Here is a 17,084-nt window from a genome sequence, read left to right as displayed (position 1 = left end):
CAGAACCATCTCTCACGCTGTCAGTACACGAGGCTAGCTGCGCGCGTCATTGACTCAGAGCCTGAGAGAAGGTCTACGGCCCCGCCGAACCCAGAGACGCAGTGCTCCGAGTCCATTCAATCGCTCGCTCACTCGGCCCCGGGCACCACCTGTCACCACTTCCGTACCCGATGCCAATGACTCGTTGGTGACGGTGAATATGCTCGTGGCTCGCCGCAAGATCGCGGTTCCGTATCAATATCTTACAAAACCTGATGAGTTGTAGTCGACCTAAGTCCTCCCCATCCCATCCATCCCTCTTTCTCATAACAGAGCATTTCTACTCCTCGTTGTGGCATGCTCCAGTACATCTTAGTCATTAGCGTAGGATATGCGCTTCAGAGGCTCATCCGGTGGATTGCACAGCCAAGGTCGCCGCTTGACAACATCCAGGGACCTCCTTCGCCGTCATGTCTCACAGGTACGTTCGCCATCCCGCTCATTGTGTACCCATACTGTCAAACTCGATACCTTTCTGCTTGCTTCATCCAGGTCATATGTCGCAGCTTTATGACACGCAGGGATGGGGGTTTCAGCACGAACTACGGACGAAGTATGGCCCCGTGTCTATGCTTCGGACTTTATTTAGCGTGAGTAATCATCTCGTCTGGGCGCACACCGACATAGCTGACTGTGTTCGTACAGCAACCGATGTTGTGCATATACGACCCTGCGGCTATGAATGCCATCGTTATGAAGGACCAGCAAAACCGCCTGCCACTATTCGAAGAGCTGGAATGGTATATGAAGTATGTCGACCACCATTCCTTAGTACTGGCTCAGGGGTACTCTATATTCACTCTTCGCATCTTTGCAGCCTCCCGCTAGACGTTTTCGGACCCGGTCTGCTATCCACCACAGGTCCGTTTTTCGCGCTACTCGCTATATTCCGCCTCAATCTCAATATAGCGATTCATTGCAGGAGAAACCCATCGGAAACAGCGTAAGCTGCTCAGTCCAGTATTCTCTACGAAGAACCTCCGCCTCGTTACTCCAGTGTTCCACGACGTTGCGCATCGCGTGAGTGTTTCTTTCACAGCATGTCGTTATATGAATACGTCCAGGTACTAACCGCCTATATCTAGCTCACTAGCGCCATATCAGCGGCAGTAATCGCCGATGCAAAGACTGTCGACGTCGCTCAGTACATGACACGCGCAGCCCTGGTACTGATTGGACAAGCCGTGCTCGGCCACTGCTTCGATCCGCTAACCGAGGAGGGCCAACATCCTTACGCGGAAGCCCTGAAGTGCTACATGTATGTACATCATACGCAGCGGTCCCGGAACAACATTGTCTGACTAACCGGCCTCAGACCAGCACTTACTGCCCTCACCCGGTGGACACCACTGTATCGTCTCGCACGACCTCTCATGCCCACCTGTCTGCGGCGACCCCTCATGAACCTCCTGCCTTCTCGACGTGTCCAAGAGCTTCTCCGCATCGTCGACACGATGCACGCAAACGCGATCGGCATTTACAATGAGAAGAAGGTCCTCGCCGAGTCCTTGGAGAAGGCCGACGAAAATCATGAGACGACGACGGACCTGATCACGCTACTTCGTGAGCATATCCCTTGCCGGTCTGTATTTCGCTTCTGACATGGCCCCTGGGACTATCGCGCGCGTGCGCGCGCAGTCCGGGCTAATGCGGGCGCGTCGCAAGAGGACGCGCTGCCGGAAGAGGAACTCATCGCGCAGCTCTCGTACGCAGCGTCCTGCACGCCCTCCACCTACCGTCGCACGTTGACCTGCCCTGTCCAGAATCCTGATGTTCGCTGCGACAGACACGACCTCCAATTCCCTCACGATCATCCTAGACCGCCTCGCATCGAGCCCGCCGGCCCAGGACAGGCTTCGTGCGGAGTTGGTGGCAGCGAAGAGTCGTCTCGGGGGCGGGGACATCTCATACGACGAGCTCATGTCTCTGCCCTACCTCGACGCCGTATGCGCCGAGACACTGCGCGTGTACGTCGCCCTTGCGCATCACATTTAGCGACCTCTCACACCTCGCACAGACACGTCCCGGCCCCGCTCCGTTTCCGAGAGTGCGCCTTACCTCCATACACCATCCCTCGTAGTTCTCACTTCTGCCTTATAGGGCACAGGCGGATGCTCTACTCCCGCTCTCAAAACCCATTCGCGGCAAAGACGGGACGATGATGGACTCCATCTCCGTCCCGAAGGGAACCGTCGTATTTGTCCCCATCCAGGCTGCGAATATCAACCCCGAAGTCTGGGGCCCCGACGCGCACGAATGGCGCCCGGAACGCTGGCTGGAGCCTCTCCCGAAATCGGTCGCAGCAGCGAAGACCCCCGGGGTCTACTCCAACATGTATGTACGTCTCTCCTCGGGGGCAGCGCGACTTCGTGAACACAGGACGTGCGCGCTCATTTCGCGCGCTATATAGTATGACGTTCTGGGGTGGCCGGCGGTCGTGCATGTAAGTAATCGCGGACCCGCTTGCCTCCCGCGTAGGGCGCACTCTGATCTAAGGCATCCCAGCGGCTTCAAGTTCGCTCAGCTCGAGATGAGTGCGTCCTCGTTATTTTCTCTGTTTGCACTCCCGCTGATGTAACACCCCGTTCGGAATCTGCGGCCTCATAGAAGTCGTGTTAGCGGAGCTGATAGCCACGTTCGTGTTCGACAAGACCGACGCGCCTGTGATATGGAACTTCGCCGAGATCGTCCACCCTACCGTCGGGGCTGACTCTTGGCACCCCGAGTACCTGATGAAGGTTACGCTGGCACAGGAAACGTCCGCCTCGGACGCCAGATAGTGGCGTCTCAGCTTAAAAGAGGTGGCATTCCTATCGCTTCGGACAGGGAACCCTGTTCATTCTGTGGACGTCAGTCTGGGAGCGATGGCGTGCGGGGCTCCATCCGGGTGAACGTGATTCTTGGGTTGACTCGGATTACTGCCGACTTGATATATGTACGGTACACAAGTACAATGAGCGACATCGTCTTGGAAGAATCACGATGGTATGTAGTAGGAGCTTGAGTGCGAATGCGGACTATGGTAAGGAAATGGTTAGCGTCCATGGGGGAGAGGCACATGACCTGAGCAGGCCGCGAGGGAGAACATGTACGATACAAGATAACACGATGACTGAACGGCATGCAATGCGGGAGAAATAGGGAGGGCGTGCTAGGAAACGATTACGGAAACAAAATGTTGTTATGGGATAGTAGAGTTCTCGGGGGCAGACGTGTTGGAGACAACTCGGAGTGGGTGAGGCTAGTATTGCCAGTGGCGGTGGATGCTCCTCCACAGTGTAGCTGCGCGGGCGCCGGATGCGGGCAAGGGGGATCAAGGATAGACGAGTCGGAGACAGGCACTGCGGTAGGATCGCTGAGACAAGGCACCGATGCGGCGAGAGAGGTAGCGACGAGCCACCTTGTCTGCGAAGCCGCAAGTCAACCCACTAACGGCGAAATCTGACGAGCGGCCATGCGAGCGGCCTATTGGAAGGAGATTGCGGCGCGTTGGTCGCGGGCACCGAGCCGGAGGCAGTATCGACGCTGGCATCGGTCCGAGGCCTCTTCGACGACGTTGAGACTCGCCCGGTGGTGAGATTGGTCATCATTCCTGACTTCGCGGCAGCGAGTTGCTTCTTGGGGTTGTAGGTGCTCTTGAGCTGGTCGGGGACGACATCATCGGTGGGCCATAGGGATTTTTCTTCCTCTTCTTTTTCCTCTTCTCCGCCTTCTCCGTCGTCGTCGCTGTCCGAATCCGCGCCAAGATGATCCTCGAAGATGTCGATGGTCTCGGAGTGTTCTTCCAGTTTCGCCGCAAGTTCCTTCATCTCCGCTGTGGCCTTAGCAGCTGCAGCATCGTCGGGCGTTAACCTAACACGATTGGGTCTTTTCCGGGAGCTTTTGGCAAATTCCCCCGCGGGAAACGCACGGCGACCCGGAATATTCTTCTGCGCACGGGAAGAGGCACCCGCCAAATGGTTCGCTGCGGCCTGAGACTCGGCGAGCTCGTCATATTGCTGCGCAAAGATGCCGTAACGGGCGGTGAATAGCACCAGCCACTCTTTGAGGAGCTCATTGAGAGGATGCTGCGGATCGCCCGGCGCGCACTCGAATTTGAGGAGTTTGTTGTCGTCGTAGATTCCACCATCGGTCACTGCCCGTATCTTGGTGCTGCTGCACCGGGTTTCGTTTTCGTCGACCTGCTCAAAGGTGTCGAAGTAGTCGATGAGGAAAGGGGTGACCCTTTTGCAGAAGGTATGTCGAAGATAGCGGACTCCATGGTGGAGGAGGGCGTGAAAGAATGACTCGAGTTCATCTGCGACCCCGACAGGGCGCCGAGGGTTCCTGACATATGCCACAGACATGAACTGCCAAGTCCCCTAATCGCCATGTCAGCGCCAGGCAAAGATGAAGAAGGGGTGAGAACAGCACACGCACCGTCCGTTCCGGCTGCCTGGCCCGCTGCCGCGACTTGTCTTTGGGCACATACTTCGCAAGCTCCCAATCGGTCAAAAACCCCTTCCATCGCACTCGCCTCAAGCCACTTACGCCCTCCTCGATACAGGGCTTGATAAGCATATTCCCAGTACTGATATCACGATGTAGCAGATCAAAGTGGACGTAAGCATCGGAATGCGCTATGGAGGGGTGCTGTTAGTAGTGTGCATCTTACAAAAGGCTCATGCTTACTGTAGATGCAATCCAGTATCAGCCGGACCAGTTGTTTGCCGCGCGTGAAGCTTTCCATGGGTAGGCAGACTTCGTTGACAGCGAGACGATAATGAATGAACGTTCGAGACTCCTCCGGCTCATCGGACTCCTCAGCCGCTTCCTCTTCTTCCCTGGGGCGCTTCTTTCCGCGCGCCGACTCGACGGAATGAACCTCGGCGGATTGGATGTCGGCGGGCTGGACGTCGGCGGAAGGTGTCGTGGACTGCGACTGGTCGGCCTTGTAGTACTCCACGACGGAGGTGGTTTGCTGGAGCACATCTCCATGTGCAACGACGGTAGGGACCGTCAGTCTGAGATCGGGCTTTGTTGCCATCGTCTCGAGATAGTTGCCTTCCGGTTCCACGCCCTGATAGAACGGCCTCCAGGAGTCCTTCAGCCATACGAACTGGTTGGTCTCAATGTCACAGGCGATATACCCCCGCGTTCCTCGGCCAAACATCGACTTCGACATGAAGACCGGTTTGGCGACTAGGAACTCGCGCCTTCCCGGACTCTCGCCAATGGAAAGCTTGTACCGCGGCCATCCCTTGACCAGATAGTCTCGGAACAGGTCACGGACGAATTTGAAGACGGGATGGGTCGGCTGCTTGCTTTTCTGCCGGGTGCTCGCCGCCGGACCGAGGGAAGCAGCAGACACGGTGTCGGGGAAATCGGTGACATCGGCGTGCTCGTGGAAGGGCATGTCGAGCGCTGGATTCGCGATCGCCCATGCGTCCATGAGCTTGTAGTCGTCAGAGGTTGGCAAGAGCAACGTGGCGGTGGGATCGATGCCTTGCTGTTCGCCCGACAGACTCGCAAATGCCCAGAGAAACCGGAGGAGCGAGCTCGGATCCTCTGCGTAGTTCGTCGCTTCGCTCACTATGAGCCCTGAGCGATCCCAGTACATTGCCCTGAACTCATCTCCGTTGATCAGGAGGGAAAACAGCGCAGTACGGTGCTGATGCTGGAAGGTCTCGGAGGCGTACGCGAGAAGCTGTTCACGTACATCCTGCTGCGACTTTACGCATTCCTGCGGAGGATTAATCTTGTGATCAAACGGATCATTACGAGTGCCTCCCGGCTTGAATTCGATGAAGAGCCGGAGGTGAATCCAGTCTGGGCGTCCATTCTGTGGGAGCACCTCGCTCGAATACAAAGCAACGCCAGTGTTGGGCTTTGTGCGGTCTTTCGCGCTATTCCTCTTTAGTAGAAGTGCCGCACGAAGGTTATTGGGTAGGGCCACTTTGTTGATGACATCTTTGACCTGCCAATGAAACCGTACTTGAACATGATGGTTTGATCGGTGAGGCTAGCAGGAGAGAGGCGTACTAGAACATTCGTAATTTCACGCTCATTGACGTTTGTGCGCATTGTCCCGACCGCGGTGTAGAAGAGTTTATTTACCGCTTCTGTCATGATGGCTGTCATCCTCCGCGATGGCTTAGGCATGCCGACGCCGTGACGCCGTTCGGGCCACAAAATGTCTTTTTCGAAGTCGTCGAGTGTGATCAGAGTGTTCTTGTCCATGCTGGCCGAGTTCCAAGCTTTCTGTCGATTGCAACTCTGGGCAGCGGTCACGGTGGGGGTAAAGAAGTGGGCGTTCAGTTCCGACTCACCAGCGAGTTCGAATTACCTTTCTGAGATAAGCCACATCAAGCGCCCGTTCCTCTGCCTTCAAGCGCTCAATTCATGTACCATTATAATCAATTTTCGCCTCGTGGAGAATGAGAATAATCCAATGAGGGGTAACATGAATACCATCGCAATACAAAGACAATGTGGGTAATCGAACAAGGGCGTCCAGATGGCGGCGGCAGTCACCGTCTGCCTTCCCAAAACGGTAGCCATGGCAGGTTGTGGTTCACAAGCGCCCGCGCCTTGGCTCTTACTTCCACTACGCCCTTCAGCCAGAGCAGTCAGTCTTCTCATTGTCCTACCCATGTGGTCGCTCTTTGTCTTGAAACACGTGCATGGCTAACTTTCGACGCAGTCAGCGCTTGTCTCTTAGCCACCTCCAAACCACGCGTCTTAGCCACTGCTCGCCGAGGGTATATCAAGCTCGCTCAGGTTCGTCGATTTCCCGCACATGTACTCCTTTCCCGCTGCTTTTGAGCATGGCTGACAAACCTTCACCCACTCCGGCTTCCTATCACAGCAACAAGCAGAGTAGTCCAAGCCGGCTCAAGTGGAAGGCAGTCGACGTCAACAATCTCGGTACGCCTTTGAAGCCCGACGCCGAACTTGACAGGAAACTCGAGGTCTGGGATAGCATGGATTGCAGTCTTCTCGTCAGTCTGGACGAGTTTGAGAAGAAGGTTCTATGGCCCAAGACCAAGGGTGACTTCCCCGAGCCAACGTCAGAGGCCGTAGCCGTCATGTCGGAGGTTGTAAATGAGCTCTTCGCAGACGGAGAGCGGCATCAAGTATCCGACGAGGATGTATTTGCAAGGGCCATGGTGCGCTCTTCTTCACATATAAGTGGTTGAATCCTCACGCGTAGTACATCAGGTCGACCGCGTCTTCGAGAAGATAGCCCTCCCCGGTGATCTTCGTGCAGCACATTCACAGTACAGCTACCACAAAACAGACCCCACGAAATCCAAGGTCGATGCAGCCTTGTATCCGGAGAATGTGGTCCCACAAAATGGCTGTCCCGACTGGACTCATCTCCGGCTCTTCATCGAATTCAAGAGGGGCGGGACCGCCAATGACCCATTCGATGACAAGAGCGATTATCCGGAGGCCTGGGCGCAGTCACGGCAGGCAGTGCGGGGACAGCTAATCGCGTACGCTTCCAACACCTTCAAGTACCAGCATCGCACGGCACTGTACTCGCTCCTAATCAACGGAGATGAGTTCAGGGGCATGTACTGGGATCGATCGGGGCTCATCGTTACCAAAGCGACGAATTATGTGGAGGATCCGCGTTTGCTCCTCCGCTTTCTCTGGGCGTTCGCGAGTCTTTCGAAAGAAGAACAAGGCATCGATCCTAGCGCAACACTGCTTTCGGCATCCTCTGAAGACTACAAGCTCATGGACGCGTGCGCACTCGAAAACACAGCTCTCGATATGCCTTTTCATGAATTCGATGACCTCTCCAAATTCCCCGACTACGATCCCCACGCTTTTCTCGGCCCGGCGGCGGGTACGCGGCGGAAAAAGAAGCAGCCGATGTATCCCGTTTTCAAGTTCGTTCGTGATGGTTTCCGAGAGTCTCTGGCCGAAGGGTGGCCGCGGTACAAGCTCTTAGTGGGCGAACACGATCGCGAATTCCTCGTTGCCCAACCGAGGTTCACGGCCACCTCCATGTTCGGTCGCGGAACCCGGGGCTATATCGCTTGGGATGTCACCGGCAAAAGATTCGTCTGGCTGAAGGACTCTTGGCGACCATTTTACGAGGGCGTAGATCCCGAAGGTACATACCTCGAGACAATGGCGTCGAAGCCCAACCCGCAGTTGGTTATCCCTACTGTGGTCGCACACGGCGACGTGCTCAAACAAACAACCTTTGCTGCGGAGTATACCACGTCTGTACAGGCCCAGCCCGGTGAACCTTCTGCAGCGGATGTGCCATCCGGCGACTCTGCGCGTGCCAATGGGAAGAAACGCCCTAGGGAAAACGAGGAGAAGTTGGAGGAGTCGGAGGAATCTCGACTGTTCATCCACTATCGCATCGTCATGGAAGAAGTATGTCTCAAAATGGACGACTTCATGTCCGGCATGCAGCTGGTCCGGTTGATCTTCGACTGCATCCTCAGTGAGTAGCATCTTATTTCATCACCCGCAAATAACACACTAACGCAAGGCGAATCATTTTATAGCGCACTCCATTGCATACGAAGAGTTCGGTCTCCTCCACCGTGACATCAGTACCGGGAACCTCCTCGTCTCACCCGGAATCAAGAAGACCCCAGACGGGGGCAAAGAGGTAACTTGGCAGGGCCTCCTGACTGATTGGGAACTCGCCAAGTACGTGCCAAAGGATAGTTCAGCCCAGCGTGCTAGGCAACCGGAACGGACGGTCAGTTCAATATTCACGTTGTTGTTGATAGATGACTGACGCTCATACTTAGGGGACATGGCAGTTCATGTCCGTGTCGTACGTGAGGCATCCTGACCGTCCAGTTGGGGTTGCAGATGAGATGGAGTCGTTCTTCCACGTGCTCCTTCACCACTCTGTTCGCTATCTTCGTCACTCCCTCGGCGGCCTCGTCAGCGACTTCATCATGAGCTACTACGACACCTTTCAGCATCGGGGGGACCGGCCCAACTGGACGCGATGCAGCGCCACGAAGGTCCAGGCGGTCACGGACGGTAAAATCTGCATCGACGAGACACATCTCCGATTTCACAACAAGAGAGGCAAGCCACAGCATCCTCTCAACGACCTCCTCGCGCTCTGGCTTCCTTTGTTCAAGGCCCGTTATAAACTACTTGATCTGGAGGACAGCAAGCCTTCGCAACCCGCAGTCCAAGAGCCCCAAGAAGCAGACGATGAAGAATATGCCGTAGAGGACGTCGCAGCAAGGTATCGGAACCTGAAAAAGATCGCCATCACCGCACCCGCAAATATCACCAAGGATTCCTCGTCCGATCCCGAGACGCTGAAACAGGTGGCCGCGCAGCTAAACACACACGAGCAGACCAAGGCGATGTTTTTCTATCATCTCTCGGAAAAGCGATGGCCGGCAACTGACAAAGTGGGTGACCAGCTTGGAAAGGACTACAACCCCAAGAAGCACTTTGCCACCATGAAGTCGATGGTGGCGTCTGGCCTCGCTAGTGGGCGAATCTCAACAGCTTCGTCGAAGAAGCCTAAGCTCGATCCCAGCGTAGCTCAGGCCGCAGCCTCGGGCTCGGGAACTGCGCCGGACGCCACTCCTTCTCCAGACGTCCGCCCGCCGAAGTCGTCGAAGAAGAGTCTTAAAGTGATCCGTCGGGGTGTCCATCGAGCTCGGAAGTAGATTCGGAAGAGGGGCTTGCAGGTTGTCGTCTTCCTACTGTCGGTGCCGTGTCTCTTCGGCCGCGCTGCAATGACTGCGGTGCCCTTTTCTATACTCCCAACAATCTCGCCCACCCCCAGTATCTTTCACTCTTCCAACCTAGCTGCATTCCACGACTCGATGTTTTCCACGTATCTATTTTCCGAAGTTCGAACCGCCCCCTGTTTTCTCCTGCACCAACCCGTTCGATACCCTACCCCCTTGCTTACTAGTACATTCCTGTACGGTCATCTACGACTCGCTCTTGCTCTCCTCCATAATGTCATCCCGCGTCCCTCTATTGTGTCACCATTATTCATACTGATGATATCACTACTACCCGTCATACATATGCAAGGACTACCATCCGTGTATCTCCCATCGCCAGCCCAACTGCACACATTCATCAGTCGAATCTGAGGATGAGTCCAAACGGATCCTTCAAACCATGCCGCATAAGCACGCACACATCGCCACCGTACCCTTCCCGAGCCACGCCATAAAGCGCGCGTCGGGCGTGCTGCACGGCCCAAGCTCTAATGACATTACGTCCGTCAGCGTGGACACCGTCGGCGTGAACAGCACCAGATGAACCCCTCCTACGAGGCTCCGCGACGACAACGGTTGCTGTTGCTGCTGCGCCTCGTGCGTCGCGAACGCGAGAGAACAACTGTGGCGTGAGCGTGGAAGGCGTCGCCTAGCAGCGCCGCGAACCGCAAAAAAAAATGACTGGTGTGAGCGGCATGGAACGCGTCGAGCAGCGCGAGCGTGATGGGCACTTGCCGTTCGTCCGCGCCACCGTCGCCGAGTCTTGGTGCGTATTTGGCTCCGGGAAGTTGCTACGCCGACCGGGGATGAATATCGCGCTTGACGTGGCGTGTGCATTTTCCGTAGGTCGCGGTGCATGCTCCGGTTCTAGAGCATCACCATATAGTGCCCGACCACGTCCATGCACACATTGCGCTTGCCCTGGGGAGCGCGTGAGCTTTCCGGGGCCTGAGGGCAGCGCTTCTTCCAGAGCGGCAGCTATCGATTCCCTGACCGGCGCCACGGATGTATAGAGTACAGCATGTGGGCAGCCCAAGGTCGTCCTCGCCTTCGAGGTGGATGCTGCCCCAGTTCTCTGCGCGGCGCAGAGCGCACGGACTCTAAAGCGACGCGGAGGCGTTGAGCCACGCGCGCATCTAGAGCCCCGGCGCACATTACGTCAGTCCATCTTGAGCTAGTGCCGGCGTATCTTTGGCCATTGCAATGGTAGGGGTCGCAGTATACAGCCGGACTGCCTTCAGATCCGAGTTTAAGGATCCAGTTAGACTAGCTCCGCTGCGTGATGGTCAGCAAGAGCCAAATGGTATGTGGAGAAGCGACTTACGAGCCGGACTCCACTCCACGGGAACGCACATTGGATAACCGGCGGGAAGGTCCCTGGCCACTCGGTGGTTCTACCAGGGGTTTTCGAGCCTGAGATAGATGAGTCCGCGTGGCGCACGATATCAAGAAATGCCCAGACTTGCTCTCGGACTCCACGCAGTTTGTCAGAGTCGTTGAGTATGACCATTCCTCGCACGGAGTCGCACCTCGATACCAGCAGAGCTGCGACCCTCGATTCGAGAAGAGGCGTGGCCTACATACGCGTCCTGGTAGGAGGCTGAGTATCCTATGAAGGTCACGCAGCTCAGCGCCTTTCAGCGCCAGAAACTGGTTGTTCATCCTGTCGTGCTGGACCTTTGGAGGTGTTGGTTGATGCCAATCCAGGCGGAAGTAAGTACTTGGGACGACCATCGGGCGCTTGATGTGGCTATAATCTTGCATCCCAATATAGTAACTCGAACCTGCTCGCCGTAGCTTGGCACAAGCGCCCGCTCCTTGACTTTCACCTCGACTCCCACCACTCCTTGAAGGTTTGTCCAGCCGAATCCACCGATCCATATAGTAAAACACAGCTCCTGGAAATTATGGATTCAAGTATTATCATTGCTCTAGACGAATTCAAGAAGTGCATTTTATGGCCCAAGGCCAACGGCGACATCCCTAAGCCACCGCGGAGGGCGACAGCCACTATGAAAGCCACCGTGAACAAGCTCTTCTACACCGCAGGCGGAAATAGACGTCGCCACGTCAGCGAGGATAAAATTGCCAAGGCAATCGTATGTTTGCTGCCTACTTCATCGACCCAAATTTCATGCGTACCTTTTCAGGTCGAGGACGTCATCAATAAGATCGCCCTCCCCGGGAAGCTTCGTGCAGCGATTTCGCAGAACAACCACTCCACGACAGACCGCACAAATTCTAGCGTCGAGGCTGCCTTGTATCCGCGCGTGGTGCTCCCACAAAATAACTGCCCGGACTGGACCCACCTTCGTCTCTTCATCGAGTTCAAGAAGGGCGGTATCGCGAATGACCCATTTGATGACAAGAGTGACCACCCGGAGACGTGGGCACAGTCGCGACAGGACGTACGTGAACAGCTTCTCGCTTACGCCTCCAACACGTTCCAGTATCAACACCGCACGGCACTGTACTCTCTCTTGATCAACGGAGACAAGTTTAGAGGCATGTATTGGGATCGCGCAGGGCTCATAGTGACCAACGCGATCAACTATCTGGAGAATCCGGGCTCGCTCCTTCAGTTTCTCTGGGCGTTCGCGAGTCTGTCGGACGAACGGCAAGGCCTAGATCCCACCGCAACACTCCTCGTCGAAGGCTCTGACGAGTATGAGCTGATGGATGCATGGGCTGTCGATAATCCGGCGCTTGACATGCCCTTCCAGGAGCTCGCCGACGTCTCCGAGTTTCCCGACTCCGACACCCTTCCTCCCCCCGGTGCAGCAGGGAATACTCACCAGAACACATCTCAGCCATCACAGCCTCTCTTCAAGTACGTCCGGGAAAACTTACGGAAGTCTTTGGTCAAAGACTGGCCGCGTTACAGGCTCCTAGTGGGTGAAGACGAACATGAGTTTCTCGTCGCTTACCCGGCCTTCGAAGCCACCTCAATGTTCGGTCGGGGAACGCGTGGCTATATCGCCTGCGATGTCAAGAACAACAAGTTTGTCTGGCTCAAGGATTCCTGGAGGCCGTTCTACGAGGGCGTGGAGCAAGAAGGCGTCTACCTGGAGACGATGGCATCGAAACTCGACATCAAGTTGAACCTCCCCACTGTCGTCGCGCATGGTGACGTACTCCAACAAACTACATACATCGCAGGGTACACGACCGACGGGCGAACTCGATCTGTGTCACCTCCTGCTGAGAGCGCATCCGACGAGTCTACGCGCGGCAAGAAACGTCCCAGGGAAGAGGTGGAAGCCGAACCCGAGTCCGTTCGGGAGAGCCGATTGCTCATCCACTACCGCCTCGCCGTAGAAGAAGTCTGCATGAAGATGGGCGACTTTACAAATGGCAAGCAGCTTGTCAAGCTCGTTTCAGATTGCATCATCAGTATGTAGCACTTCATTTGTTGCACAGGGATGGGCACGGTTTATTGACGTTGATCCCCCGATCCCTTAGCGCACCGCGACGCGTACGAACATTTCGGTATCCTTCATCGCGACGTCAGCACCGGTAATATGCTTGTATTGCCCCGTATCCGAAAGTGTAAAAGTGGGAAGACACGTGTTTTCTGGGAAGGATTCCTGACCGACTGGGAGCTCGCAAAACACATCTCCAAAGACACTGCGCTGCAACCTGCCGAGCCGCCCGAGCCTACAGTGCGTTGCCCATACCTTCCCACTGCGTACTTTCACTCATGCTTCATGAATCGTCAGGGAACTTGGCAGTTCATGTCAGTGGAGCATGTTAGGCATCCTGAACGTCCGGTCGGCGTTGCGGACGACCTCGAGTCGTTCTTCCACGTCCTCCTCTACCACTCTCTCCGATGTCTTCGCCACACCCTCGATGGTTTAGTGCAATCCTTCGTCTCCGACTACTTCGACACCGTCTGGTATGGGGACGATCCGTCTGGCAAACAGATGTGCAGCAACGCCAAAGTGCTCGCGGCCACCCAGGGCATAATTCCTGGGGAGACGACGTACTACCTCAAGTTCCTGAACGATAGGGGCGTCTCACAGCACCCTCTCAACAACCTTTTTCGGACGTGGCTGGAGCTATACATCGCCCGCTATCACATACTCAAGAAGCAAGACAATGATCTCCGTTTCGGACTGAACCCCGTACGTGGTACCTCCCCTGCACAGAGGAGCGTAGATGTTTCGGCCAGCAAAGTCCCGGATGATGAGTCTCGCAATATTGTCGAAGCCGAGTCGAAGCACCTGCAAGAACTTTACGCAGACGATTCCGACTTTCAAGACAGCTCCGATGAAGACAGCTCCGATGAAGACAGCGATAGCGAAGACGAGGCACACGTGGTCCTCAGGAAGAAAAGAGCGGCGCAGCTCGAAACCCATTCCAAGACGATTCGGATCTTCAGGAGATACCTTCGGAAATTCCCTTGGCCTACTACGGACGTGGTGGGTGATCAACTCGTCGCGACCTGCAACCCCACGAAGCAGATTGCGGCCTTGAAACCAGCGAGAACGTCGAATGCCGCTTGCGGGGAGACCCCGACGCCGTCGAAGAGGGCCAGAATCGACCATAGCGCCGATGTTGCCTCAGGCTCGAGACCCACCTCAGCAGCCCCACCTCACGCCGCTCGCCCGAGTAACACCGCTAAGTCCAGAGGTCGTCGCTTTACTCAACAGCGCCTCACTAGAGCACGGCGGTAGAAATCAACAGACAGCCATGTCGTTGTCTTTCCCTCGTTGGCGTCTTGTCTTCTGCAGGGCTCCGTCCACGGTCGTTGCGACGCATCCACGTTCGAATCGTTCCTCGTATCTACATAACAAATACACGCTCCTGGTAGTTATACCCCGCGCCGCATATGCCTAAAGACGAGTTTGCTCGAAACCTGTACACATATACTATCACAGTAGTTTTTGTAATCCACCCGATTCGGCACGGAAACTATTCAGTGCGACATCCGGGTGATGCCCCACAAGTCGCCCGAGCAGGGAGGGACGTAGCACGGCCCATGACCACGATCGCCCCCGTCTGCCTCGCTCGAAGCATACCCTCTGCCAGCACCTGAATTAACCCCGTCAGCAGCACTGCGCCCCAGAGCGGATCCGCACACCGCGGGTCGGACGGGAGCCTCGTCGCAACCCCGCCGCACCCAGTCCCACTGGAAGTACAGGGCTCCACGATGCGGTGCATGCTTCCCGAGCCCGAACACCCCTGCGCTGCTGCAGGCTGTCCGATGCTGTCGCCCCGCACGCGCTGACAGGGAGGCACACCCTGGTAGGTTCATGCGCCCCCGCACACAGCCGCCGCGCGCAGGCGCTCCCTTATGTGCGCACTGGCAGCGCGCCTGACACTATCACGCTCCCCGACGCCCGCTGATCGCGTATTACCCTTGTCCCTGCGCCACAAAGGCAGGTCCCATGCACCCGTCATACGCCCGCCCAGGATTCTGAAGGCCGAAGACAGAAGCATGGTGGCTGCGACTGCAGCGGGCGGCCTAGAGCGCGATGTCTCGCCCGGCCTGCTGTACCGACGACGTCGCCTGCCAGTACGCGTCACGGGTGTACTCCACACCGGCGATCCCCCGCCCTCCCCCGAGCGGGCGATTGGCCACGGCGGCGCGCGCCCGTCGTTTCCGACATCGTGGGGACGCGGCGGCGCGTGCGGGCCCCTCGGACTCGGGAGCACTTGTGCGGCGGAACGGGTCCCCCGGGCGCGTGTACGGGTGCCTGTGCGGGACGCTATTCGCGAGCCGCAGTGACTTCGTGGCGTCTGCGATGTGGGCGACGGGGCTGCGGGCAAAATCGCGGCGCCGCTGCCGCACGGGCACACACGCTTGGGGACCCAGAATACGCGCATAGCGTCATGCGAAGGCGCAAAGTGAGAAAATCAGGCATGCGCGGTAGTCTACGTGCGATAGAATAGCACAGAATACGAATACAATGCGCTACAATACAGTGCGTCGACGCCGGGCAGGGGCACCGCGCGGGTACGGACCCTTCCTGCACGCTTCTCCTCGCGGCTCAACGTCCGCGCGCACGGAACAGGGGTCCCTGGGCAAACCGGACCCAGTCGTAAGGAATGACGGCATGCGTTGCGCCGCGAAGCATACCGGCCACGGTGAGGGGAGGGAACGGGGTCTATGTCTATCCCCGCCCTACCCTCATCGCCGTCGCTCTTCTGCACACAGATGCGCGGACAGGCCTGTTTGCGAAGCGCTCCCACTGTGGGGGTCTCATGCAATTGAAAAACTGGATGGCGCTCGACGCTCGCGGAATAACAAATTCATCGCGGTCTAGAGTGCGCAGTTCGCTGCGGGAGGTCGTCCGGGAGGAGAAAAAAGATGCTCCCAGCGCATCGCGGGGGCGGGAGGCGTACCCACGGCGATAGCGTCGACGTCCTGTCGTCGCTGTGGCCGTAGGGCTAGTCCCCCGGCTGGAAGACATGAGGGACTAATATTGCACGTAGCATGACGTCGCGCCGACGTGGTTCATAGTTCCCGAAGCGTGTTGTACAGCCTGACGCACCGTAGCAGCGTTGATCAGAACGCAGAGCAGGTCGGTGAAGCACCAGGGTCGTGCTTCTGCTACCAGGCGCTTTCGCAATCACAGGCGGGGTACGAGGGAGTGACTGCGTGCCCCGCGGGATGGACCCGCGTCGGACAGAAGCCCCGACAAGGGCTCGGCCTGTCGGGCGACGTCAGTACAGCCCGAGAAAATCGCAAAAGGCGACTGTTGACAGAAAAGAGGAGGGAGAGTACAAATGCGAACCTCGTTGCGTCACGCCGAAGAGGCGCTCGAGCGGCTGCGTGCTCGTTTGTAGATGTGAGACGAAGGTCTTCGTCTGACGATTCGCAGTTGCGTCAAAAGTCCAAGCTGCCGGTGTGCGAGCACGGTCCAGAGCCCTCGGTTGTAAGGACGAGGCGACATCGTGCGCTTGAGCCAACCACGTAGACGGCGGGATGTATAGTGCCAGGTGCTCGGTGTGTGGCCGGGAGGGGGGATCACGAACTCTAAGAGGGAAGGTCCAGGCGGTGGGGCGAAATGCGCTAATTGCAGTGCTGCGGCAAATCCATTGGCGGCGGCGGCACGGGGGAGCAAGCACGGCATTGACGCATCGCTCAAACAAGCGTAGGTCCTGTCCGGAAATTGGGGTGTGTGCAGATGCGAACTGGCCCTGAAGGCTCAGTCCGAGTACTGGCGTCATCGACAAAGTTGGGGGCAGCATGTCCATACTGTCAAAGGTGAGAGAGGCGGAAGGGCGCACCTCCCAACTCTATCGAGTACTGCGTCCGAGGCGCAAGCGCTCTTGGCAGTTCGAGTGCCTGGAGGAAGCAATGAGCCGCGAAGGACG

The 17,084-nt window shown here is 56.9% G+C and overlaps 4 protein-coding genes across 4 annotated transcripts; 3 read left to right on the top strand and 1 right to left on the bottom strand.

Moving 5' to 3' along the window:
* Positions 1-536: 536 nt before the first annotated feature.
* Positions 537-2,819, top strand: TRAVEDRAFT_53457 (cytochrome P450; the record flags this gene model as incomplete). Its single annotated transcript, XM_008046353.1, has 13 exons — positions 537-629; positions 685-788; positions 857-900; positions 962-1,059; positions 1,125-1,297; positions 1,355-1,602; positions 1,678-1,744; positions 1,803-2,006; positions 2,057-2,086; positions 2,140-2,373; positions 2,450-2,482; positions 2,545-2,573; positions 2,647-2,819. 13 exons carry the CDS (start codon positions 537-539, stop codon positions 2,817-2,819), a joined length of 1,530 nt encoding a protein of 509 aa, XP_008044544.1.
* A 648-nt stretch (positions 2,820-3,467) lies between these two features.
* TRAVEDRAFT_53456 (uncharacterized protein) lies at positions 3,468-6,258 on the bottom strand (the record flags this gene model as incomplete). Its single annotated transcript, XM_008046352.1, has 5 exons — positions 3,468-4,400; positions 4,459-4,518; positions 4,570-4,658; positions 4,711-5,995; positions 6,061-6,258. The coding sequence occupies 5 exons, from the start codon at positions 6,256-6,258 to the stop codon at positions 3,468-3,470; spliced, it is 2,565 nt and encodes an 854-aa protein (XP_008044543.1).
* Positions 6,259-6,845: 587 nt separating this feature from the next.
* On the top strand, positions 6,846-9,695 carry TRAVEDRAFT_53455 (uncharacterized protein; the record flags this gene model as incomplete). Its single annotated transcript, XM_008046351.1, has 4 exons — positions 6,846-7,187; positions 7,240-8,488; positions 8,553-8,752; positions 8,805-9,695. The coding sequence occupies 4 exons, from the start codon at positions 6,846-6,848 to the stop codon at positions 9,693-9,695; spliced, it is 2,682 nt and encodes an 893-aa protein (XP_008044542.1).
* Positions 9,696-11,773: 2,078 nt separating this feature from the next.
* Positions 11,774-14,437, top strand: TRAVEDRAFT_53454 (uncharacterized protein; the record flags this gene model as incomplete). The annotated part of the gene is made up of 4 exons (XM_008046350.1): positions 11,774-11,860; positions 11,912-13,154; positions 13,224-13,423; positions 13,481-14,437. 4 exons carry the CDS (start codon positions 11,774-11,776, stop codon positions 14,435-14,437), a joined length of 2,487 nt encoding a protein of 828 aa, XP_008044541.1.
* Positions 14,438-17,084: the final 2,647 nt, after the last annotated feature.

Source organism: Trametes versicolor (genome assembly GCF_000271585.1).
Source record: "Trametes versicolor FP-101664 SS1 unplaced genomic scaffold TRAVEscaffold_13, whole genome shotgun sequence".
NCBI lineage: Eukaryota > Fungi > Basidiomycota > Agaricomycetes > Polyporales > Polyporaceae > Trametes > Trametes versicolor.
Note: the sequence above shows the minus strand (reverse complement) of the source record. Positions and strands in the feature narration are given on the sequence as shown.